This window comes from Python bivittatus, unplaced genomic scaffold (assembly GCF_059951505.1).
Source record: "Python bivittatus isolate LINGU-HERP-01145 unplaced genomic scaffold, Pbiv_v1 ctg000060_np1212, whole genome shotgun sequence".
NCBI lineage: Eukaryota > Metazoa > Chordata > Lepidosauria > Squamata > Pythonidae > Python > Python bivittatus.
This window is the reverse complement of record NW_028277044.1, coordinates 16,688,133-16,715,025: the sequence shown is the minus strand read 5'-3', so window position 1 is coordinate 16,715,025 and position 26,893 is coordinate 16,688,133. Positions and strand designations below refer to the sequence as shown.

Genomic DNA, 26,893 nt, shown 5'->3' with positions numbered 1-26,893 from the left:
GAGCATAGTAAAAACTTATTTCTGAAAAAACGCATCATACTGTAATAGCACAAGCTACATATTTTGGACTTTCACAACGATATTGCAATCAAAGTTTAATTTAAAGGAACTTTATGTTGCAAAAATGGGGCCAGGCGCTGCAGATGTGCATTCCACATCATGAGTATTATAGAGATATTGCTTTGCAAATGCTGGGGGAATTAAGTGGTAGCTGAAAATGAGCTACTGTGTTCTGCAGCTGTCTCAATTCTGTATGGTAATACTGTAGCTAGTATCTACTGCCCTTCACTTAATGCTGAATGCAAGATCTGCAGTTTCTTAGATTACAAACTGTTTAGCATAGATCCTCCATTGCAAACATTTTATGTTGTTCTGTAGTTGGAAGCATGGTGTCTTATTGTGGACTCTAATCTACATCCAGATAACATTAGAATGCTTGGCATTTCCCAAATTATTTATTCTGTATGCAGTGAGTGGAAACTGTCTGAAGTATTCTTCTAAACGGTTGAGAGCATCTTGTACAGTCATTGCTCAGGGATGCAGAAATAGATAGCTTTTTGGCACAATCCAAAGCAAATTAAACACATTTTAAGTGTTTTAGACTTATGTTACATAGATTCAAGGGAACTTCAAACTATTTCATATGTGACAGTTTTCCTATAGTTTGATCAGTTGACCAACTCCATGATACATGCTGCATACAGTGAGATGTGAAAATTTGGATTTCTATGTGTAACTCATAAAAGATATGCTGGAGAAAGCTACAAATGTGGACAAAGGATATGTACCAATTGGATATGCCGATGAAATACCTGTGCATATGACTTATTAATTTGTTCCTGCATCCCATCTTAACACTGAGGAAGATTGTGAGGTAGATCTGTGTCACATAGCAAACAGCCCAAAGACAGATGCATAATTGGGACAGAGTATTATCTCAGTATTGTTTTATCACACATAGCATGTGTTAAATCAGAACTTTAATATATGCCCAGTACATTCTGTGACATTAAATAATTGCCCAATTAACAATGAACATCAGGGCCACTCCTTTCATCCTCTCTCCAACCTCTGAAAACGACCATGGTCAGTCGGTACACCCCTCTGATTACCCCATGCCACTGAGGGACATTCCCAGCACAGAGGGAAGGAAATGTGAGATCTCTAGGCTGTACACACCTTTTGGTATGGTTACTGCAGTTCAGTGATTTTCTTTAAAGTATGGCCATGTCCTAGGAGAATTCTGGTGGGGAAGGAGAAGTAGGGGAGAACATCTCTCCAGATTACCTTTGACATCTCCAGGCGTCTTTCCCACAGATACCAAGGATTTCTATGAGAGTGAAAGCTTCCTTGACTCCTTCCTTCTTTCATCTGCTTACTCTGCCTTTGCTACCAACTTCTGATTTCTCAAATAGGAGCCAGTGCTGATTGAGAAGGGGTGATCTTTCCTTTCTTTTTCCCCACTGGCTTTGGGGTAGGGCCAGCGTGCTACAAATGATTACCTCTCTTAATAAAATCCATAGAAAAGACTTGCCTTGTTTATTGCCAAGCTGAATGAGCTGCCTATTGAGATAAACGCATGATCATCAGAGCTAGGTTCTCATGCAGTTCTCTTTTGTTCTTTTGTTATAGCAATATGGCCAATGCTCTTGCCAATGCCATGTGTGAACGCTGCCGAGGAGGCTTTGCACCTGCAGAGAAGATTGTTAACAGCAACGGGGAACTGTACCATGAACAGTGCTTTGTATGTGCCCAGTGCTTCCAGCAATTCCCTGAGGGACTTTTTTATGAGGTCAGTTTCCTTTGAGCTGTTGCTTCTGCATTTAGAAGTTTTAATCCTTGTTTCAGTATTTTGTTTCAAATATAGAAGATGACACTTTTGAAAGCAGGCAGAATTCAGTGATCTTTCCTGCCATACAACCACAGTGCACCCCAGCACATCTTATATTAGAAACCCCAAATTTATCATCAGATAATGTGTTTTGGAAACCAATTGCCAGCCTCACATAAAGTCAGCCTTCACCTTATTGCTTCTCTCCTGGGGTGCTGGGTTCATAAGTGCCAGAATTCCCAGATGATATAAATAGTACAGCTGTTGACCCTGCTAGCTGGGATTTTAGAACTTGCAGTCTTAATACATCTGGTGGGCAACAGACATTAAGAAAGACTGCATTAAGTAAATAAATATATCCATTTGCCATGTGTTAAAAGAACCATGGGAACTTATTTATCAGCTTCCTTCAAGAGCTTAAAATTACTCCCCCTCTTCCATTTCAGCTCCATAACAGTGTTGTAAAATAAGCAACACTGAAAGATTAAATCTGGGTTGGGATCATCTTGTGGGGGTCATGAATGAACATGGATTTGAATTGTCTCCCTGGTTAACCTTAGCACTTCATCCATATCATCATAAACCATCATTTGCAGAATTGGATCATCTGTAGCTTTTGCCTACAGGGCATACCATGGAGCAATACACAAATGGATAACCAGGAGCAGTTTTCTTATAGCTTGTATCTTGGTGCCAAGAAATCCAGAGCAGCAAAGAAATTGAATCTAAGTAATATACAAACAAGGAAGTTCAAGGAACTATGCCACTAAGAAAAAAGATGCCTGTCATACTTACCATTATCATGAGGTTCAATGAATGGTAGGTCAGCTACATTGGTTAGAGATAGTTGGAATAGCCCTGCTACATAAGAAAGCTACTAGAATAGAGGATTAAGGTAAAAATACTATTAGCTATCTGTAAATGCAAAGCATGTCAGATTTTTAATAAGGGAGATTCAGCTTTAAAAATAATTGAACTTCTTGTCTTTCACCTTGTCTGGAACTCATCTTCAATTATTTTTTAAGCAGAGTCATTTTGGGTATTGTGCTCATCCTGAAAACATATTCAGATGGTTTCTGCAAGCTACTGGTGTGTCCTAACACACTTGCTGTGAATCATGGACATGGCAGGAATTAAAATACAGCCCTGATAAGAACTTTTGCAACATTTGGTACGGTCAAAATATTTCTGCTTGCTTTGGTCAGGACAGTTTCCTAAAGGAAGAAGTGCTGCTTCCTGAATTAGTACAAAATGATCATGCCCAACCAGCTGAGATAGAGGAGAGCCTGTTTTTACTTTATATAGCCTATATAAGATCTCTGTCATCACAATGGAGCAGCACTGCTGTGCATAATATGGTAGATTGAAAATTTAAGCAGGCTATATCAAAGATGGATGGTTTAGTTCTGGTTCAGCCAAGGAATTCCTCGATCCTGTTAGTTCAGGGTTTGTAATCTCTTCCAAAGGCTGGATAGTTTTCTCTGGCAGTTTCCCAGAGGATTTGCCCACAGAGTGCACAGACCCACCTTCAAAGGTCTTGAATCAGATGTGATGGTTTGCTTTCTTTTGGCCCAAGCTAAGAATGTACATAATTGTTACCATATTTTATGTATTGATAGCTCCAATACCTCACAATTGAGTATTTTATTTGAAAGACCTGTAGTACAATCTTAACAAGATTTATTTTATTGTAGTAGTTGGGGAAGGGAGTATCCAGACTTTTAGTAAAAGCTCTAGAGATTTGCAGCTGTTTTATAGCAACTTGAGATATGATTTCTCCTTAGGAGCCTCTAGTATTGAGAACCTAGACATGTGTCAGTCTCAGACTTCACTGCAAAAGTATGTATTTATTACACTCTTTTCGGTGTTTTTGATAGATCAACAAAATGAAAGTAGACTTGGACAGAAAATCAGGAATAGTGAATCTGAGTTCAGAAACGCCCATGAAAGGCTGAAAACATACATATATTCATCTGAACTTGCATACAGCATTTAAAAATATTTTATACAGTCCTTTTTTCACTCCTACAAAACTTGCCTGACCATTTGATGCTACTAATCCATGAAGCACTTTATCCTTCTGCTTCCTTACACATTATATTTATTGGCCATCCACCCTCTTAAGGTGCTTGCTATGATCAAGGGCACCCATCTTGAAGGCCATTTTGATGAAATCTTACATCTGAATATCCACAATGTACTCTGCTACAGTTACTCAGCAAGATAAATCATAAACTATTCAGATAACTGAATTTCAGACAAATGTTTTTTTTTAGGAAGAGAAGCTCAGAATCAAATTCAATTTTACATGCCCACCAATTTAACTGTGGTTTGGTTGCAACAGTTCTTGTAAAATGCAATAGGGCAACCTACAGAAAAAACATTTAACAGATTACACAATGGTTCTCACTGATTTGTGTTATATTGCAACAACTAAAATGCTGCATTAACTTTTTTTTTTTTAATTGTGGTGCGTTGTGAAATGTATAGTAGTCTTCACCAACATCAGGTTTGATGACTAGGATAATAACTAAGCTCTTTGGTAATTAAGCTCCATTCAAACTAGCCTCAGTCTCCATTTTAAAAAAAGCAAAAGCAAATAGAGATATTCCTGACATTCCATTCAGGTAGTCAGGGACACATGTTCCTAGAAGTTTCTTAAGTTCTTTTGTACTCACCAGTGAATTTTCCCCCATATTTAAGATATGTAACTTGCCTAAATGTCTTCCCAAGCTTTAAACTGCTGCTCTAGGCCTAGTAAATTCATTGTACACACTCATACTTGTTAGTAAACATGCACTGGGTTGCTCAGGTATGTGGTGCTGAATATTCATTTCAGCAGAACTCTCTAGTTCATTGCTCATTCTTTATCCATTAATTTGGAAATATCATCCTTCCCATTTATCCTCTTAATGCCTCTATATAGAGTTACATAGGAGTAACTGTCACTGAACAGATTTAAGTCCAGAGAAGCTCCCTGATTGATTTTGGGCCAGTCCCAGCCCAACCAACTTCCTAGATTTGTTGTTCTGGAGGTAAAATGAAGAGAAATCTCTTAACCTTGAGCTCCTGGAGTAATGTTGGGGTAGAAGTCAAATGAATAAATAAATACTAGGACTATCCATAATATTAGGCTGTCTGATAAGATGATGGTGTCTTAGGAATGCCTTATTTATTTCACATCTACTTGAAAATAACTGTGTTTACTTTAGTATATTATCACATACTTTGGAAAGAAGGTGATGTTTTCTGGGGGGAAAAAAAGACCTGGCATGATCATTTCCATCTTTCCAAAGCCATTTTCCTGGAGCTGCCTTTCAGGAAATGTAAAGGACGGAAAGAAATAGATGGTTAACAAAATATGTTTCCTGCATTGAACATTAAAACAGATGTTCATGATGAGAATATCTCTTGATTTGTGCCCAGATATAGATCATTTTGTCAGAAGCATTAGCAACTATGCATAAACCCAGACTGGGTAAAAAGATTTCTGTGCGGGGCCATTCTCTACTTACAAAATAATGCATGTTATATAAGTGTAGCTTGCTCAAGTATAAACTCATATTGGAACTTCTCATATTAGAAACCCTAGCAATTCAAGAGTATAGCCACAGTATGTGTGAAACATGCTTACCTGTTCTCCTCTCTGATAGCCTGGCCTATTTTTCTGTTTTCAGTTTGAAGGAAGGAAGTACTGTGAACATGACTTTCAGATGCTTTTTGCCCCTTGCTGTCATCAATGTGGTGAGTTTCAGGAAAATATATTTCATAAAGGTCTGATAGGCCTTTACAAGAGGAGAGAGATAAAGTATACATTGTTTTAAAAAGAAAGGTGAACAGTAAAACAAACAAGGCATATGTCTATTAAAAATGTTTCCTGTTTTCTTCAAGGATTGTACTTCAGCCTCTGTAATCCCACCCTGCATTTGCAAATGGAGTTAAAATCCAACATATATGAATATCTTGGTTGGGGAGGGCTCTTCTCAAAAGATGACTATATGCCACATCGTATTCACCCAAGAACAATCATATTAAACACTTTTCCAGACCCACCTTTAGTTGACACAAAAACATTTATTCTGTAATGAGTACATTTTTATGCCATGCTAAATTAAGCTGAAGATTTTGTTAGAACATAATCCTGTTTAAACCCAAGCTTGTACCACTTAGATATGAAGTGTACGTTGCTATGGAAAAAACAGACTAGAATATCTATTTCCCCTTGGTGTGCCCTTTAGCAAGAGCATCAAGTCACATAACTTAATTAGAATGAGATAATAGTCCCTTTATCAAGTGCAGACATGTCGTTTCTAGGAGAAGGGAAATTCCTGCTGTAACATATAAAATAAATAACAGAAGAAATCAGAAGTGCTATCAGTAATACTGTGAGGAAATTAAATTAGGTATGAGGGTGTACTTATATGCCTGTAGGTGTTTTGTACCTGCATATGTAAGTTTCTTGATAAAGTTACTCTAGTTATAGAGGAAAAAAACTGGAAGCACCCATTTTGATTCTGTTTGCCATGATACATTAAAGCGATGTTCACGCCCAAATCAATCTCCTCTTCTGCCAGCTTTGAAAAGAAAGTGTTCTGCTCTACCAGCCCATAAATGCTCATCTTCCTCAGTCATTAGCATCTTTTTCCAGAGTTGGCTGAATCATATATAAAATACTCTCTGTATCTGATGGAGAGGATTCTGATCCACAAAGGGTTATGCCATAAAAAATAAGTTAGTTTTTAAGGAGCCCCAAGATTCTTGTTGTTTTACCCAATCATGAGAGACCCAGGATAACAAGTTAGATTCAGTTGCCTGGAAAAGGAGGAATTTAATAGTTTATTTCTATTAAGGAGTGCCCCTCCCCGGCCAACATGAGTAAAGGATATTTTATATCAAAGCTAGATGATGAGAGGTAACTCCTAGATAGGAGGAACATGTAGTTAATGGAACATCTGAGAATCATAGCCCTGAACCTTTTATTTATTTTTATGTTAAGTACTGAACCTCAGTTATTTTTCAATATGCCATCCTTATCTTGCTGTCAGTGCCCTCATCTTCCTGGCATCTTCCCATTAGATAAAAGTGGGATACAAATATGAATATCAAACAATTGGAGAACCACATTACAAAATAATATATTTTGACATGTCAATTACTTTTCTAAATCTACTTAAATGTATCAAATTATATTGATTACACTTCAAAGTGTCATATTTAGTATCTAAATATGTTGCAATTCCCAGAATTTCTACAATCTGTAATGCAACAGTTGTTATATTCTTTTTTTTTTTTTTTGCTTTACATCTGATATTGACAATTAATTAACAGGATCAAAATTAAATACCAGTTTATACTTGGCAAATTAGTACATTTTAGGCATAATTTATCTAAATATAGTCATAAAGTATGGAAGGAGACAGTGACACAAAATAACAGTGATGTTTTGTTTGTTTGTTAAGGAAAGACACAGCTATCATATTCTCTCTCACATTTTAATATTTTAATTAACTTATTTTTAAATATCTCCTGTTGAATTTTAGGAGAGTTTATTATTGGTCGGGTTATTAAGGCTATGAACAACAGCTGGCACCCAGAATGCTTCTGTTGTGATCTCTGCCAACAGGTACTGGCAGACATAGGATTTGTGAAGAATGCTGGCAGGTCAGTGTTACTTCTTCCTCCTTGATTATAAATCTGGGCATAATGATTTTCTATCAGTTTTTAAATGTTTGGAATCTCCTTTACCATAATTATGTCAAGGACCTATTTCTGTTTTTTATCAGAAACTTTTAGGCCTGTGAATTTCAGATAATAATCTCCTACTTCTTTCTGTCCTTATTCATTCTTCCCTGAAAATGTATTTCTTTCTGCTAAACTGAAGTTGGAACCAATATATATAAAAACCAGCTTCGTTCTCTATTTTCACTCACAACCCAAAATTCCAACTCTTCTGTCGTTCCTCCAACTTAGAACTTCATGCTCTGAGAATTTTTTCACATTATATGAAATAACTGTATTTGTAACTTATCAGCTACATATTTTCATAAGGTCTGCCAGGAAAATATGTACCTACAGATATGTAGTAAATAGTACTTGGAAAAATGTAAGCTGAAATTATATTCAGAAAAGATGGAAGAAATTGGAAAATAGGTTACATTTCAGCCTGTCCTAGATGGAACTGCAGTCACCTTGAAAGAGCAAAACCATAGTTTGAGAGTGCACTTTGACCTCTAGCTATCTCTGGATTCCTAACTGGTGACAAGGAGGAATGTGTGTGTACAATTAAGTCTACAGTATTTTGTGCCAGCTATGACAATTCCTAAGACAGTCAATTTGGCAAAATTTACCCATCCTCTAATGACATCCCAACTTGACTACGGCAAGGTACTGTATGTGGCAATGCTTTGCTTCCTTGCTTGTTTGTTTCCTGCCTTAACCAAAACAATCCCCCCCTGCCATTTTTGCCCTGTGAGGTAGGCGGTACTGAAAGTAAAGGACGGGCCCAAAGTCACCCAACAAGCTTCAAGGGTGGTGGGTGGACTTGAAATCGAATCTCCTTGGTGCTTTCGAAATCGAAATCGAATCTCCTTGGAATCTCTCCAGTGCTTTCACCACTAAGCTATACTAGCTCTTGAGAAGTTTCTAGAAACTTCCTACAAAATGTGGCTGCCAGGCTTCTAACCAGAGTATGATACTGGGAGCATATTACTCCCATGTTGATAGACCTGCACTGGTTGTCTTTTTCACCTTCTAGAAAAGGAGTTAATTTTTTTCAGGGCTTTTTGGTGAATTAGTTAATAGTGAATTGTTTTTTCAATTGTTTAAAAAAATTATTGTTAGGGGCCTTAAGTACCTTTTGAATACAAAGTGGGGGGTATAAATCAAAATAATACCTGATACTCTGCCTCTGCTCAAAAGATTTTACAACTATCAGTGTAATGTCCTAAGAAGTCACATACTTAATAACTAAGAACTATGACAAGGTTATAATGTATTTGAAGCGTAGAAACTGTTCATTGCAGGATAGAAGACTGTATTATTGAACTAGTTCTTGATACCTAAATGGTCAAAATCAGAGCAATATCATCTCTGATATTACTTATTTGAGAAATAGAGATCTTAATGCAAGCAACTGGCTTAATCTTTCCTTATAAGGAAAGGGCACCATTTTTCCTTACAGAAAGTTGTTAACTTTCTGGATACAAGACTGAAGCAAAAGCTCAGGTTAAATATTTGTTTGTTTTTGCAGTATTCTAATATTTCTTACTGTTTGTTCCTTGATTTCTTCTAGACATCTTTGCCGTCCGTGCCATAATCGGGAGAAAGCCAGAGGTCTTGGTAAATATATTTGCCAAAAGTGCCATGCCATAATTGATGAACAGCCGCTCATCTTCAAGAATGACCCTTACCATCCTGATCATTTCAACTGTGCCAACTGCGGGTAATGGAAACCTATTATGAAAGAAAGTTTAACATTTAAATGTTGGTATCATAATGCTTGATAATCAAATCTGAAAGCAAAATATCCACTCTATCAAAGATTAAACAATGAGCAAGATATTCCGTAAGCCACGCACGTCCCAATCTTGTGTAAGTCCCATTATGTTCAATAATTAAATCACCAGTTATTTGTGCTCAGGACTGAAACCATGTCACTTTGTTAGGATCAAACAACATATAACTTATAATTAGCAGTTATGTTTCACTTATAAGCATGGGCTCCCCAATTAGACTGTGCTAGGGGCAAAGGATTAAAGCCTCCTACTTCTAGACTAGATATCTAATCCAGATTGGGTTCCTTACATTTACTATAAAGTTACAAATACATAACTGTTATGTTTGTAAAGTAATATCTGGTTTGATCCTTTGATCCCAAGCCAATTTCCTGATCAAGTATTGTAGCTTTAATCACTATAAGTTCCTCAGCAACACCATTTTATTAGAAAGAAGTTGGTCCAGTTTAGGTGCAGGCCTGCTCTTCATTCTTGGCTCTTCTATCAGAGTGTCTCATTTTCTCAAGAGAAGGGATTCTACTATGTTTGAACAGCACAGTATTGCTTATGGAACCACAAATCTGAACTCTGCTTCTTGAATTTCATGGCAAGACGAAAATTTCTTTTTTAAGATCATGGTTTCACTTTATTCCAGAAGTATCTGTCTAAATCAGGGTGGGCAACTTTGACTTTCTAGATTTTGCTGAACTTCCAACAGCTCTATCAGTATGTCAAGCACAGTCTAAACAGGGAGCCCATGCTTGAAATTTATAAGTGAGCAATGGATTATTTTTGCTAATGTGAAATCAGATGGGAGCTTTGTAACCCAGACTGGGATTAGGATTAGGATTAGGATTGGGTGGGAAATGAATTAAAGTTTATTTTAGAAAAAGAAAAAAATAACTGCTAGATTGTTGTTAATTAAAAAAAAGAAACACAACTACTAATTATAACTTATATGTTGTTTGATCCTTCTCCTTTATCAACAACTGGATGATTAGAAGCTTCCCAACCCTGACCTAAACATTAGACTAATTCAGTGGTCTGTGCACACACCAGTTACTATCATCTTTTGGTGATACTAATTTTTTCACAATGGGAATCCTTATTATACAAAAAAATGGCTTTTTCAGAGAATGTCCAGCCACATTTTCAAGTGACTGTATTTCAATCGCCATGGCTTCATATTCTTTCTTTAATTTGTGAACAGAAAGGAACTTACTGCAGAAGCTCGAGAACTGAAGGGGGAGTTGTATTGCTTGCCTTGCCATGATAAAATGGGGGTCCCCATCTGTGGGGCATGCAGGAGGCCAATTGAGGGGCGAGTGGTAAATGCTATGGGCAAACAGTGGCATGTTGAGGTAAGTTTTCTGTTTCTTTCTTAGTGTATTTATGGGTATATTCAACCTGGAAGATTCAAAAAGAATCTTCAAAACATTCAATAAGCCCTGTGTCGTTTTATAGTGAGGATCCTTTGTAATGAACAAATCCATACTCTTCCATCATAAGAATGGAAATGTTTGTCTTCTTGAACTGATAGAAAAGAGGGAATGTTCTGATAGTTAAAAAATGAGTGCTAGTGTTATTTATCTGAAAGTACTTTGTGTGCTTTATAGTGAAATTAACTTTCAGATTAGTCTGAGTGGCTGATTTCAAGTACATATGCTTTTAATTTCCCGTCCCACACTCGGTTGTGGTAGATGAAGCTAAGAGGAAGTGCATGTCCAAAAGCACATTATGTATTCATAGACAGGGTTTTACGCAAAGGGTTGCAGAGAGCAGGTTCAGTTTCAGTACATCAGATTGATCTGAATTTCTGGATCACACCATTGTTTATAACAGTGTGAATACAGAATGCAGTTTAGAAAGCGAGAGAGAGCAGAGATTATTTCCAGATTGTAGACACGTGCTGCATTTTTACTTCTTATGAAGTAGTACATGGAAGACTCTTGGGCATCCTTTGGTCCAATTCAATGCTCAGGATAGACCTACGGTCCAGTTATCATTCCAGTATCCATGATTGGTGGTTGTCCAATCTCTGCTCAAAGATCTTCACAAAAAGAGGACTCACCAATAACTTTCTTCTGAATTAGATTCACATACCATTGTAAGGTTTTCCTTTAAAAATCTTCACTAAATCAGTGTAACATGAGTGCAGGAATACTCTGTTAAACTATTAGTTTAGAATATTGAAATATTAAAATATTAAAATATTGAAATCTGCTCTGGAAATCTTAGAAAATAGCCTTGCAAAACAGTGAGGTGTGAGGAGGTAGATGCTAAACTAGTAGGATGTTTTTTTATACAAGGGAGAGGAAGGCCAGGCATTGTACAGTTTGCTCCTGTGAATGTGTTAAACGCAAAGTTTAATTTGATATCTTCATGGTTGCATAGAGACTGACGCTTGTGAGGAAATTATTTTATTTAAAAATAAAGGTAACCCTCTCCTTTTTATCCCATAGCATTTTGTTTGTGCCAAGTGTGAGAAACCATTCCTGGGACATCGTCACTACGAAAGGAAGGGACTGGCATATTGTGAAACCCATTATAATCAGGTACCGTTGCATCTTGCATTTTATGTTTTAATAACCAGCCAGGGACTTTTAATACCTTCAATCTAAAACTGCAGTTCATAAGAATTAAGGGTGCGATATGCCTACAGTGACCAAAAGGACAGTCCTTTATTTCCAAGAGCTGTCCTCTAGATTTATTTAATTTAATTATTTATTTTCTTGGTTTTGCTCTTGAATTTTCTTTTGTAAAGCAAAGTTATAAACCTAAACAATTACATTTTTTTATCCCTGTGAACCTCTTTCAGATTTCCCCCTTTTTCAGATTTGTCCTTTATTTTTTCCAAGAAAATATGCTCACTGTATGCATGCCCCCAAAACATTTTTTTATGGAACGATTAACAGCTTCCTAATTTCTGTCTTACAGTATTCTTCATGGGCATACAGCAAGTTTCAAATTTGAAGTGTTGTTGTTGTTTTGCTCAAAACACTCCATTTCTAATTTAAAAGAACTTTAGGTTTGAAGTATGCTTCTCCAATCATTCTGGAACATTCTGCTTCAAGTGTCAAACTAGTGTTTTGAGCTTAGCCATTTCAAGCTCGAAACACTTGCAGCGGTCATAACCCTGTTTGAACTTGAACAATTATCTTGAGCTTGGAAAAGAGCATTTTGAACTCGACATGTTTTGAATGTCAGCACTGAATTCAAACTCTGTAGAAGTAGGCATTCCCATAGCTTTTTAAAAATTATTTTAAAATAATAATAAAATATGTTGTGATATCCTAGATCAAGGTTTTCCAAAATTTGAAGATGGCAAGATAAAAGACAAATGAGCCCCCAAATGCAAAATAATGTTTTGAATCAACAGTATTCTGCTTGCAAAGAAGCTCATTTTATAGAAAAGGAATTGATGAGGCTAAATGATAAGTAGCTTCCTCAGAATACTGAAAATATGGGAGAATATGGGACCTGAGATCCAAAATTAGTCTTCTGAACTCATAGTTCCCTCTCTCATTAAGGATCTCTTCCTCCAACTTTTTTCTCACCCTACACTCACAGCATTCAAGATCCACTCAGTCTAGTTATTTTTTTCTCACCTTATTATCACTTTTTACATACATACTTCACAGACCCATCCCTGCTCCCAACCCTTCCTGCTTCTTAGCACTGCCACTCCCCGGTTCTCCAAATTTAACTGCACAGCAGTTTTTTCTTCTTTTTCTCTTAGAAAAAAAAAATCCCCAGAATTTTGTCATTGGCTCAGAAGCAGAATTTTGACCGTTAGTTTTTGCCCCCTTCCTTTTCTAACTGAAAAATGCCATGGGGCAGCAGGGGCATTGTGGGGAGGGGAGGAAAGAGGAGCTGAAACTACCTTTAGGGCAGAAAAATATTTTTAATTTAATGAAGATTTAAAAGTCAAGAATAGCAGGCAATCTGAGATCTCTGTGATTGTCATAGGTTTTGTATTGCCCAATTATAAACTTTGTATTGTGTCCAATTGAGTTTAGACATATTCAAAGTGCTCCACCAAGTGATGACTTGGAGCCACAGCTTTATTCATTATTAATTTTTACAGAACATATAATGTGCCCCAACCCCAAAGGACTTTGGGTGGCATAACACATCAACAAAAATAAAATTTAATAATAAATAAGTACATCAGAACGATGTCAAAAATTAAAAAAAATAAAACCAAGAAACAAAAATAAACCCAAATAAACCCCAAGATAGGTAGCCACCATCATCTGATGATACCAGAGCCCAAACTGCCAGACGACTTCATCCAATGGTTTCATGTAGATGTTAAACAGAAGGGGTGTCAGGCCCAGCCCACGAACAACAATGAAACAGTCAAATCGAATACAGTCCCTTTATTTGCTTATACCTTATAGACAGAATCTTGCCAAACTAAATCTATACTACAGCAACTAGCGGATATACCCTGGGAGATTCTAGAAAGTAGCTATCCTAAATCTCTTACTCTTCTCACGCTCCCCCTGCGGACTGTGTTGTTTCTTGTCTCCTTTCCCCTGCTGGAATGCAGCCCCTCCTTCCTGGTAGCCTTGATCTCCCACATCACTCTCCTCCTCATAGATACATTCCATCACAAGCAGGGAGAGCATCAAGCCCTGGGGCATGCCACAAGTGAAGGGCCGTGGGCATGATCTCTCCTGTCCCATCAACACTGACTGGAAACAACCACTGAGGAAGGAGGCAGACCACCGCAATACAGTGCCTCGCACTCCGAACCCCCACAGCCAATCCAGAAGGATTCCATGGTTGACGGTATCTAAAGTCTCTGAGAGATCAAGGAACACAAGGATGAATGCGCCACCCTTGTCCCAGCTCCACCAAAGGTCATTGACTAGTGCAACCAATGCTGTCTCCATACTATACCCCAGCCTGAAACCCAATTGAAACAGTTCCAGATAATCTGTTTCCTCCTATAGCTACCATCCAACACTTTCTCTACAGCCTTCCCCACAAATGTTTTTAATACGTTTCATTGCTAATTTTATTGCCAATTCAAATTCTATTAATTTCTGACTGGGACTTATATTTTCCATTTCCACAGCTCTTTGGCGATGTGTGCTTCCACTGTAACCGTGTGATCGAAGGAGATGGTGAGCTTCCATGGATATGTACTTCTCTTATCATTAAAACATTCATTTCAAAATAAAATCCCCCAAACAGTCATGAAATGCCCAAAATGCTGAACCTGGGCCTGAAAGCATTTAATGTATTTTATTTATATATTTAAACAAATGATACACCACCCATTCCCTCAATGGATCCACGTCAGTATTATCCATTAGGCACACTAGCACAGTGCCTGGTGTCTTCAGAACTTTAGGGCCTATGAAAATGTGTGATATGAAAATATGAAATATATATGAAAGTAACAGTAAAATCAAAATTTGTGTAAGTTAAAATTAAATATATTTAAGATAGTATTACTACTTTATTATACATATACTTACTGAGACTTTTTCTATGTGGCTTATTGACAAATATAGGTCCAGGGAATATCTTTATAACCCTAAGCATCTGGAATCTTACTGCAACAAGGATAATAATAATAACAACAACAATAATAATAAAACACCATCAACATTGACAAAATCACCATCAGTCAATTGCAAAAGGTAGCGTTACTTGGAACAGCTTATATCCTGCAACGATACCTTTAACAACATCAAACAACAACATCTGCTATCCCAGGTCCTTGGGAAGGACTTGATAGGTGGATAAAAATACCAAATCCAGTCTAAATATCTGGCTGACTGTGCGACCAACCATAATAATAGTAATAGTAGTAGTAGTAGTAATAGTAATAGTAATAGTAATAATAATAATAATAATATAAATGTGCCTAAAGTCTACAAGGATCTTAATGCAACCCTGAATGGCTCTTTCAGGCATTGCTTTCTTTCCCTTCAGTCAAGCATATCCACAAGTTGGCTTTTAATCAGAATAGTTGTAGAATAACAGTAGTGAGATAAACGAAAATGGATTCACTTATCTTCAGCAGGGCTTTTAAAACCATATTCTAGGGAAATCTGGGGTTCTTTGGAGGCTCTTAGCCTTAAATACAGCAAGAGCAGACAGTTTGTGAAAGTAAGATCATTTCTCATTCATGACCTTCAGCATCAGAGGAATGTTGACTGTGTTCTGGACATTTTTTTTAGTTCAGACCACTGCTGATTAGAAATGCCCACTACTTTAGTGGGACCTTTTTTCTCCAGCAAAAGCGGGAGAGGACTTTTCTCAGACCTTCAGGGCAAGATTGTAGAAAATCACTTTAGACGCTTGGCTTGAGTACTTTGATGAGATTACAGAGGTTTCATAGTTTTAGACCATTTTTCTAGTGATTTTTAGTAAAAGAAAGGAATTAAAACTTTTTGCTTATCTAACATAGTAAGCCATCTTGAATGTAATACAAACATACACAATAGTATTGTATGGTAGTTCTAATAGGGCTGAAAGTTTCAGACACTCACTGGGTTCCAGCAGATTTAGAGTATTTGATGCATTTAGTGTGGTCATCCGATTTTTGGGAAGTTCAGATACCTCAATAGTAAGGCCTAGCAATTTCCGTTCCTGAATCATTCTATAGGGCAGTGTTTTCCAACCTTAGCAACTTTAAGATGAGTGGACTTCAATTCCCAGAATTCCCCAGCCAGCATGGCTGGCTGGGGAATTCTGGGAGTTGAAGTCCACTCATCTTAAAGTTGCCAAGGTTGAGAAACACTGCTATAGGGTGTTGTAGAATTTTCTGCTACAGAGCACAGGGTTTCCATGGCAGAATGGTGTAGAATGATTTCCCTAACATTGAACATTTAAAAACCATAGACTTCGACAAAAATGTCTAAATGCAGTGACGACAACATTGACACTTGGAAAGATAATACTGCATGCTTGCTTCTGACTGGTAAAAAAAATGTAATATATAAAGGCAAGACTCCGGTCTTTGTACAGTTTCCATCTGGTTATTATTTTAGAACCAGTCTGGTGAGCAATTGGGAAGGACCAAACAGTTACAGGACACTGTAAGGGAAGTCAGGTTTAATCCCTATACTTAACACGGGATGGCAACCACAGAGCAAACAACTTCTACTGGGCAGCTGCAAGCTGTTTGCTACTGTAATTAGATTACCAGAACTTTGCAACTACTTACCCTGGCTGGGCTCCAGACCTTGTAGCCTGTAACAGCCATCAGTTCCAACTCTGGCAGCTGTCCTGTGATACCAGTTGCTGAATTTAGCCTGGAATGTGAGCATTTAGGACAGGAATAGACACGCTGATGCTCTTCAGACTTTTGAGCTGCTAGCCTTGTAGCCATTACCCACTAGCCATTCAAGGTGAGGCTTACAGCCCTTGATTCACCATATCAGGATGTGATGCATCCTGAAGTAAGGCCCAAGTATGAGTATGTTGTGGCTGACATGCTGTACATATGCCCATGATCATAGGGCCAAAATAAGGTTTTGCCACCCATGATGCCTATGCAAATATGTAATTTTAGACTATGCATGATGATTTGGACAGCCTTGTATTTGTCTTCTTCAGTATTACTTCAGCAATATATGCTATGAATGTACGATCATAAATGCAGTCAGTATTGTGGTTCAGCTTTGGATTCATCTTGTCTTTTCTTTGTTCTTTCTTAGTTGTCTCTGCCTTGAATAAAGCATGGTGTGTAAACTGCTTTGCATGTTCTACTTGTAACACCAAGTTAACACTCAAGTAAGTATATCAGTTTTGGGGGATAATCACGGAATTGATGATGTCACTTGTAAATTGAGGGCTCCCTTGGAAAACGTTTACGATCATTGCAGCAAGTCTTGAGGAGGAGGTGAGGCAAACCAGGGCCTTGTCCAATCAAGGCAGAAGCCAGGTTACATTCTGGAATGTTGTCCTGCTTTCTTTCATCAGTGCTTAATCTGCTCAGGAGCTTATAATACTGTTTGCTCTGCATTTCTGCAGAACAGAATAAGCAGAAATGTGTTGTGGTTCCAAGCGGAGAACAGATTGCTATAAATTTTCTATTGACTCTGCATTTGGATGGAAGTCATAGAAGTTCAACTAGAAGAGCAATTCAGGACAGAGCAGCTGTAAATTTAGTGGGTTTCTCAGGTTGCTCTCTAACACACAAGAGGTTCAGAGTGATTTTTTTCCTCTCCTAGAGTATCTGCAGTGCACTTGGGGTGTGTCTTCTGCCTTTAGAAATAGAAGAGCTGCCCTTAAAAACTTAGACATGTACTCCATAGAGGAATGCACTTATACTGTGATAAAGTCTTTTTCTTACTGTAATAATACAGTCCCTGGGAAATAGCAAGGATATCCTTTCCTATGCATGTATTCACTACTTTCTCTTAATTTCTCTTTTTCTGCAGAGTTCTTTCTACTTTACTTGTATCTTGACTCTTTCTTGTTCTCTCTTCCATTCCTTCTTTGCTCAACCTGAAAGGGACAAATTTGTTGAAATTGATCTCAAACCTGTCTGCAGACACTGTTATGAAAAAATGCCAGAAGAATTTAAACGGAGACTTGCCAAGCGGGAGCGTGAAGCCAAGGATAAGGATAAACATAAAAAGAAAAAGCCTGTCTGTCTGTAAATCTTTCATTTCTATCTTTCACCAACTGTGCTCCTCCCTTTCTTTGGGTTAGTTTGTGAGAATGGTTTTTTCTTTATGTTTCTTCTACCTGTGATATGCAAAACTGTGTTTCCAATAGAGGTGAATATGTGTAGCTCAGGGTTGAACTGCGGAGTCCTTGGGGTTCTCTGAGCTTGGTTCTTTTCTTGCAAACATTTCATTACCCAGCTAGGTAACATCTTCAGTGCTGCTGGGTAACATCTTCAGAGCTAGCCAGGTAATGAAACGTTTGCAAGAAAAGAACCAAGCTCAGAGAACCCCAAGGACTCCACAAAACTGTGTTTTTAAATATATAAATAATGAATTTCAACACATTCAGCCCAGGACTAGACTGATAGGTCTTCTTCCCTATGATTAAACTTGCTTCCCCCCCCCGCAAACAATTTGGCCTCGATTCTCAAATTGATTGAGAAATGCTTTTCTGCAGGAGCAGGATGTACTCTGTTTCTGCTGAAGCAGATTGTGTTCTATAATTCTTATGGAGATTTATATAGAAAATGGATTATTCCAGACAGCGTGCGTGCAAGGCTTTATGTCTTAATTTGTAATATTCCTGTATTTTCCCTCTGCTGCTTCCAACCTATTTGTTCCACATCAGTTAAGGAGGGAAAGATAAAATAGCCACATGAAATCTTTCATTGGGTCCCCAAAGCATTATATACCTCCAGTCATGGAACTATTGGTTAAAATTCATCAATCATGAGAGATTTCAGCAAGAAAGTTGTCTGAAAAAGCTTTGACGTCATATGTCCTCTAAATGTGAAAATTAGCCTATCATGGAGATCAACTCTTAGTTTGTATAGTCTCAGGAATGTGTAAAGTCATTGTGCATAAGTCTTCCATTAACACTATTCATATATTTCCATAACACTGTTAAGAAATGAGAAAGAAATCCCCTTAAAAAGAAACTCTTTGTTAGACATTATCTAAGTCTTGTAGCTCGCTATTTCACACATGGCTGCACAGTAGGGTGCTGTACTGGAGTTTTAAAGTCATTTAAAAAAAATACTTTTTTGTGCAAACACTAGTACAAAGAAGCTACAGGTCTCTCTTGGCTGCTTTATGTCATAGACTGTTTTGATTGTGGAGCTGTGCTTATTCTTTTTTCTGCATATGCATATCCCACTATGATGAAGAGGATTATATCTAGAAGCCCCCACTCAAAAGTTAAGTGTGAAGGCACCCAAAGATAAATTAGAGATGGAAAACTACCAGCCCTCTAAATACCAATCCTCTATCAAAGCTGCAGTGGTACATGCAGGATCCAATGCATTCATCAAAATAATAGAAGTCTCAATGCAGGTTTCCCCCCTCCTTTTGTATATGCATGATATCATAGTTTGATTACAAAATGGGTGGAGCTTACAGAGCAATGCTGCTTTCATTCACACCACAGACGTCTCTGTAAAACTATTTCCCAATGCATTGGTTATACCTTTCCTACCAACAGACTTTTGCTGCACTTTGAAAATTTTCAACAACTCTGGGAAACAGAGCAGCATTGCTTAGGTTAGCTGAACAGGTTGTTTCTCCTAGTTGCTTTTATCAGCTGCCAAAGATGACCAAGCATTTAACAGTCTAAGAGATTGCTTTTGGCAGCTGATCTCATTGATCTGTAGTTCTTTGATGTTGCTCTTCCTGTTGGCAGCTGTCCCAAACAGTTGGAAGTTCTAATTAGTTGTCTGAAATGCTCATCTTCTATCCTTAGCAGTTGCCTGAAGCAGTCATTTAGTTTCTCAGATCTTTCCTCATTCCTAAACATTGAAGTGGCAAAAGTTGTGGGACTAGGAAGAGACATAGAAAAGTTTATTTTTCTGCATAACATGTTGGAAGGTATGGTGGAGAAGAGAATCATGCCAGAAACTAAATGTGATGTTTATATATGCTGAGGTAGGGTGATTTTCTGGAAAAAAAACAACAACTATTCATTCTTACTCCACCAAGAATGGTCTTAGGTTTTAATAATAGGATGTTGGGCAGATTTATTGGAATGACATCCAAGACCAGGTTCTGACATTGTTGATGTTGACCAAGTCTCAAGCTGTAAAGTTCTGCTCTTCCTGATTTAAACTGTGAGATATTTGAGGGCTCATTATTTGTGTTTTTAAAGCTGTAAGAAAAAATAAGTAACTTACAGTGAATTGTAAATGTTAATTTATATTGTGAAGGTTAATTTTCAACAACATAAGTGTTTTTGTTTTGTTCCAGAAATAAATTTGTGGAATTTGATATGAAACCTGTCTGTAAGAAGTGCTATGAGAAGTTCCCACTGGAGCTCAAGAAGAGACTGAAGAAATTGGCTGAAACTCTAGGAAGGAAATGAGATGATTTCATGTAGCTGTGCAAAATTAAGGAAATGAGATTGATGTTCCAACTTATTTTCATTGTGTCTATGAAATCTAAGCTTTAAAAAAAACCTCTGCATGACTAGCTTGATACAAAAATATATGCCTTACCATAAAATCTTTAATGTCTTATGTAATGCTATATCTACCCTTTAAATTATGTATTCTATGCTTTTATAAATTTTTAGATAACTCAGTCATAAGTGGAAGATGAAAACATAGTCTTTAAATTGCAATAGAAGTCACTCTATCAGATCACTGGTGCTGATCTCAGCTGAACATAATCTAGCACTGCCTCCTCTTACCTAGAATCCTCCCGATGTGCTGGGCTTTTAATTTCCAGAATTCTCAACCAGCCCAACAGATTAGAAAAGCAAATTCTCTTGGCAAATAGACCAAATCTCAGCATCCTGTGCCTGTCAGGGAGTGACTGCTGGAGCAAAACAAACTAGAAATTTAAGTCAGGAAATCTACAAACACTTGTAAGTTCCACTGAACTAAGTGAGTCTCATCAACAGGATTACATGGTTAAGTATTTTCTAAAAAAATTCATGGGCTCATGGCCATAGTACTTATCAACACAGGTGGGGACAATTTTATAAAAATCAGACTTGTGTGTTAGAAGACAAGTTATCTCTTGTGGTGTGGGGTCTTAGAAGCATTTCCTTCTAAGGAATGCTGAGATGCCTTTCCTTTGATTGTAAACCGTCAACCCTGGCGTTAAAAATTGTGAGACCAAAGATTACAGATTGAAGGTTTTTTGTAGGCACTGAGTTCTTGTTATTTAACCTCAGCTTGAGAACGGATGAAACACAATGGTTTTCCAATATTATATTGCTGTCATAAGGAAAATGGTAATAATATAAGCAAACATTCTCAAGATTTAGGAAGAGTTCATATTCTATCGGGACATCTTGTTGATTCTGTCTGCTAGCTCAACGGAAAGAATTTTAAGTTATTGAGATCCTCTTTTTTAAAAAGCAGCTAAATTGGGGGTGAATTTTAATGGAACCTTATTTCAAACTATCACAAATGCAGAAGTGGTTTGTTCAGAAAGTTTCTGATGACTAGTTCGTTGAGAACTGCAGTGAATGTTTCCAGATTCTGGCAAGACTGAACCCCAAAGTGTGAGATGCCAACATATTTCTGTGTTAACTAGAATAGAACTCAATTACTTGAATTTTGTGAGGATTTTTCTTGGATCCTTTTGTATTTTATTTCCTTGTGCCTTAATTATGCTGTATATTTACAACATTTATCAAAATATTTACTCTTTGTTATTTTATTCAGAAAATATATGCCTTGTATTCTAGGAAGTGGCATATACTAAACACATTTAAAATAATGGAAAGTATTATGGATGCAAAGCACATTTCATTTCCCTTCCTTCCCCTCTTCGGCTCAGTTATTTTTAAATTTTACATGAAATAAAACCTGAACATATTTCAATTATTATGGACAGTGTATTGTGTTAATGAATCATCAAAATACAGTTATAGTTATCTGTCTATTTACACTTAGATAGGACCTAGATCAGTGTTGTCCAAACTTGGCCACTTTAAGATGAGTGGACTTCAACTCCCAGAATTCCCCAGCCACCCATGCTGGCTGGGGAATTCTGGGAATTGAAGTCCACTCATCTTAAAGTGGCCAAGTTTGGACAACACTGACCTAGATGAATACTCCAATCCTCAGTACTCAGAGGTAAAATCCATTGAGTTCAGTGGTACTTAAACTTATAATAATCCATTTATCTAAAATAAGCACTTTGAACTCAAAGGGATTTACCTCTGAGTAAACATATAGATTGAACATATTGTTAACTAATTCTGAATTCCGAAATAACTATTTATATTCTCATTAATAAACTATTTTGATTTTTACGACTGTGCAGTTTGGAAATCTTACAGTATAAAAATTAAAATCTTAATGCTAAATAATCATGTAACATACTTACCCAAAATAAGGATTTTAAATTCAGAGACTAAACTTCTGAAGCATAAATCTCAATCCTATAACTTCAATCTCAATCATTTGAACACCAAATAATTAAAACACCCTGCTATAGGGAATTATAAAAGCCACACCATCTTATAGCAGGGGTGGGCAAAGCTGAGGGACATACCGCTCTCAGCAGCCCAAAGTTGTATCATCAAAGTTCAACAACAAATAGCCACCTTGGTAGTGGCCATTTGCCTTATTCACTTACATCAGTCCCATGGAGGTAGATCCCTTAAGGATGGTTTATATAGTGATACTTAGATACCTCCCAAAAAAGGACAAAACAAATCTAGCAAATTATCACCTATTAGGTGGATTGGTATCAGCTGTACACTGTATGCAAGCTTTCTCTGGCAAAAGCTTCTGGCTTGGGAGGAGTCAAGTGTTCCATCCTACAGGCAGGATTTGAGGGAATAAATACCTTGCACTATTTGATTTGGAAATTACTTGAGGAACCATCCGGGTGCTTTTATGTGGTACGTATTGATCTGTAGTGTTTAACTTGGTGGACAGAGCTAGATGATGGGGAAAGTTGATAGCCTCAAACATGAACAGAAGACGGATGGCTCTGACCTATATAAAAATTACAATGGTATTTTTATGCAAGGGCATATAGATCAAGCCAATAGATTTATAGGAATAATTACAACAAATAGGGAAATGCAGCAGAGTCGTATCCTAGTGCCATTTCTCCCCCATCCCCATTTTTCCACCAACTACTGGCCAAGGTAGCTATTCTGTTATATGCAGATGATGTGGCTTTCAACTACACAGCTTGTTGTATGCAGACTTTTGAAAATCCTGAGCAAACTGTAGATTACAGCCACTTGTAATTAATTATCTGTCGGTGGGAAAAGAGGACAGGAACTCTCCAGACCCACACACATAGTCCTTTAAATTACTGCAGTGTTTACGGTTACAGTGCTTCTCCAGCAAATATTTTAGGTTGATTTCTAATATATGCATTGTCCTTAACATACCACATTGCTCATTTATATACATTAATTTCCATACAGAGTTTTAATTATCTCACTCAAATTGATGTTTCATATCATTACTTTGGTTGGGATTCCAACCCCTTGGTCAAGCTTTCCTCTCTGACTCCCAATGTGTCCTTTCCAAATGCTTCACTCATTTTCCACCAGCCAGTCCATTCTACAGATCTCTCTTTGATCCCCAGTTGCAGATTCCCTCCTTCCAGAGATAGTTTCTCCAACTGTTCCTTGATTCACACAACACCAACAGCCCACTGCATTTGCCCTTACATATCTCCACTAAAAGCAAAATGTGCCTGTTCATGGGTGCCTTTAATTAGGCAGAAAGCTTCCAAATCTCTATGTGACTCTTTACATAGCTTTGGAAAAGACAAACATCTTGAACCTCAAGATTACTTTACATTCCTGACCCGATCAGGCATCTCACCCTGCCCCTCTACCCTAAAACCAAGGTTTTTTTTTTTTTTTTTTTTACAAAAGACAAACATAAACGGTTTCTTGATGACAATGTACTGGAACAAGTAAATTCTTTTAAATACCTTGGTATTTACCTTTCCCAGTCACTGCTGTGGTCTCCACTCATAACTGATGCTAAAATGATGGCCATGTCCCAAAGGCTAAGGGTGGAGACTCCATCATTGATATTAGGGGTGAAGAGAGCCTGAAACATATCAGTGCAGCTACATGGTCTGTGGTATACATAATCAGAGTGACAATAGCAACATTTTTCATGGTCAGAGCCACAGTTGAACAAGCCTGGGCTCTCCTCCCAGCACGCCCAGTAGAAGCAAGATACCTGTCAGGTTCAGCCCAAGAAACTCAGTGGGACAATTCAGGAATAGTTCAGTTACTTTATTAGCTTACGCCTACTAGACAGAATCTTGCCAAACTAACTCTAACCCCCAACGACAGCAACTAAACACTCTGAATTCCTTAGGGTGGTGCAAGTCTCATCCTCTTAGTTTTCACATGCTCAGGCTGTGGGCTGAGGAGATGCTTGAGATTCCTCTCCCTATGACCTTGGACCTCCTCACTCAAGTCTTCCATCACAACACCTGACAAAACAGCTAAACAAGGTGATTTGTTCCATTGACACCAGTCAATTCTCAGCCATCTCCATGGCATTCCCACTATTTTCATACTCCCCAGAGTGACAAACAGTGCAAGACTGGTAGAGGGCTGGATACATCCCTAAACAGATCATTCTCAAAATCCACTACTGACCTCAGAAACTGTATTTCTCAGATCTGATGGAGAGGCAAAACCATGGCCTACGAAGCTGGTCAGATATCCTGTCCTAGGGTCAATCCCTAGCTTGACCTATGTGAATGAAAGCTGAATGGCTTCTGTATAGCTGTCACCCTAACCCAGTAGCATCTCTCCTTGAAGTGAGTGGCTACCACAAAAAACTTCTTGACAGCCTGGCAGATTTTCCAGAGTTGGTGCAGAAGGTAATGACAGACTGATCCAGCAAAAATTCCAGAATCTTGAGGTTTATTTTATCGGGGCCGCAGAGGGGGTTGTTAGCAAATAAACTACAGATACAAGCAACTGCATTCAGCTCTTTCTTTCAAAGACCGATTTGGATAACTTTCATATTGGATTTACAAAAGAGTCTTGTTAAAGTTTTGAAGGATCTTGTGAGAAGGGACAAAGAAAAAAATGAAATCAAGTTCTAGGACAGTATTTGAAGGGACTAAAGTTCAAGATTGTTAGAAGTAAAAGGAAGGAATATAAAGTTGGTTTATTTGCTCAAGGTTAAAATAGGTATGTTATCTCTGGTAACCCTTAATGGACTTTTGCTGACATCAGGACTGAAATGACATGGCTTTATGGATTTGTTTATAGATAAGAGATGGAATATGGGAAGAAGAGATCATTTGTATTTTAAGAGAAGGTGATAAATTACTAAAATTGTTTATATTTGCTATGAAGGGGGAAGTCATTTCTTTATATACTTCTTTTTCTTTACTATATTCTTCTTTTTGCTTTTCTATTTGTCTTTTTCCTTTTCTGCACTTCCTGCACTTTTCTCTTTTTTCTTTTAGTTTACTTTGTATTAGGTTTTACTATGCTTATTAAAAACTTTAATAAAATTATTTTTTAAAGAAAGAAGTTCTGTAGCTATTCAATCTGATATTTGCCTTTAATTCCTGTTAAATGAGGCACAGCCAATAGGGCTTATAAAAGTAGATAGACCATATTTTATTGCAGTACGTAAAAATTATTTCATTAGAAGACTGCTGCACAATAATATATGTGGAGAAGACAATATCGTCCATGTCGATTTGCCAAGTGGGCTTCAAATATCCATTTTCTGGCAAAAGAGAGTGAAAGATACGTAAGATAGTTGCAGCAGCGTCACTTTTTCACGTATCCTCCCTTCCCTGCCTATGCATGTGCGGCTGCTCCGTAACTGATTCATTCTGTGTCATCAAGCCGGCGTCGACTGTTAGCGGTCAGATAGATTTCTCCAGGCTGTAGGAAGGTAGAAATAGCGTATTTTCCTTACTGCCGTATCGACATCACTTTTCTTCAATTTCCTGGATTTCACTATCGTTTCCTCACGCTAATTCTCATTGGCTGTCCACCTGCTGTCTGAGGAATTCTGGGAGTTGAAGTCCACACATCTTAAAGTTGCTGAGGTTGAGGAACACTGACGTAGATGAGACAAACTGAGCGTCTTCAATTTTTTTTATCTCTATGAAGCTAAATCCGGAGCCTATTATTAGGTCACTTCCGCTCTCTCCCTTCTCCTTTCCGTCGCGGTCCTGCTGACGCAACAGCAGTATTTAGTTCTGCGTGAGCTGGCGCGCCTGGTAGCGTCACCGTTGTGGGAGAGGTGATTGCTTTCAGTCTAGCTCCGGCTCAGTTGGGATCCCCCGCTCGGCCTCGTCAGCCGAGAAGGACACGGGGGCCTGGGCGCTGCCGGGCTGCCTTCGGTCGCCACCATGATGAGGCGCAACAGGGCGGAAGTCGACCGCTATGTTTCCTCCTTGCAGGCCTCGGCCCCTTCGCCGAAGGAGGTAAGTGAGGGAAGTCGTGGGGGCGGGTGCTTTCCGTCTCTCCCCCCCCGTTCTTAAGACGTTCAAAGACGGCCGGTGATTGGGTTTCCCGGCGGCCTGTTTCGGAGCTGTCCAATTAATGGACGAGCTCCGGCATGTGCGCCGGAGACCGGGCGCTGCGCCTCTTGGGAGATGGAAGGCGGTTGGGGGCGGAAGCGCCCCTCGTGCCTCTTTTTAGGGCTTAAACCGGGGGAGGAATTTCGGTTACCCCGGAGAGTAGTCGCCTGCGACTTTTAAGTTTCTGATGCTGGGCTTTGAACTCAGTGGGGCTCTTCCCGATCTAATGATATAACAATCTTTATTTCATCAGTATGGAAAGCAAAAGCAGCAGCCAAGCAAAAGTTTCACTCATTAATTGTTTGAGTTTCAGCTTTAATTTGAGGACTAAAATGACACTAAGGGAAGAGTGCCATTCTTTTGATTTGTCTGAACTTTTAATGATAACGGATATGGTACCTGTCCATTCACGGTGGCTTTGGGGATGTGTAGGGTTA

The 26,893-nt window shown here is 38.1% G+C and overlaps 2 protein-coding genes across 8 annotated transcripts in view; both read left to right on the top strand.

Moving 5' to 3' along the window:
• LIMS1 (LIM zinc finger domain containing 1) overlaps positions 1-23,819 on the top strand; it is a 71,014-nt gene extending 47,195 nt beyond the window's left edge. For 3 of the 5 annotated variants that reach the window (XM_025166310.2, XM_025166309.2, XM_025166308.2), the window contains exons 2-10: positions 1,633-1,792; positions 5,509-5,575; positions 7,372-7,492; positions 9,123-9,272; positions 10,535-10,685; positions 11,787-11,879; positions 14,411-14,459; positions 17,007-17,082; positions 17,807-18,001. In XM_025166310.2, coding sequence (XP_025022078.1) covers positions 1,633-1,792; positions 5,509-5,575; positions 7,372-7,492; positions 9,123-9,272; positions 10,535-10,685; positions 11,787-11,879; positions 14,411-14,459; positions 17,007-17,082; positions 17,807-17,954 — 1,015 coding nt within the window. In that variant the 3' untranslated portion in view covers positions 17,955-18,001. Of the gene's footprint in view, positions 1-1,632; positions 1,793-5,508; positions 5,576-7,371; positions 7,493-9,122; positions 9,273-10,534; positions 10,686-11,786; positions 11,880-14,410; positions 14,460-17,006; positions 17,083-17,806; positions 18,002-20,201 lie in introns of those variants that run through there. The other 2 variants (XM_007427626.4, XM_007427624.4) reach the window with 1 other exon arrangement.
• Positions 23,820-26,122: 2,303 nt separating this feature from the next.
• Positions 26,123-26,893, top strand: part of RGPD4 (RANBP2 like and GRIP domain containing 4) — a 36,221-nt gene continuing 35,450 nt past the window's right edge. For 2 of the 3 annotated variants that reach the window (XM_007427628.4, XM_088136563.1), the window contains exon 1: positions 26,123-26,360. In XM_007427628.4, coding sequence (XP_007427690.2) covers positions 26,286-26,360 — 75 coding nt within the window. In that variant the 5' untranslated portion in view covers positions 26,123-26,285. The remainder of the gene's footprint in view (positions 26,361-26,893) is intronic. The other variant, XM_007427627.4, reaches the window with a different exon arrangement.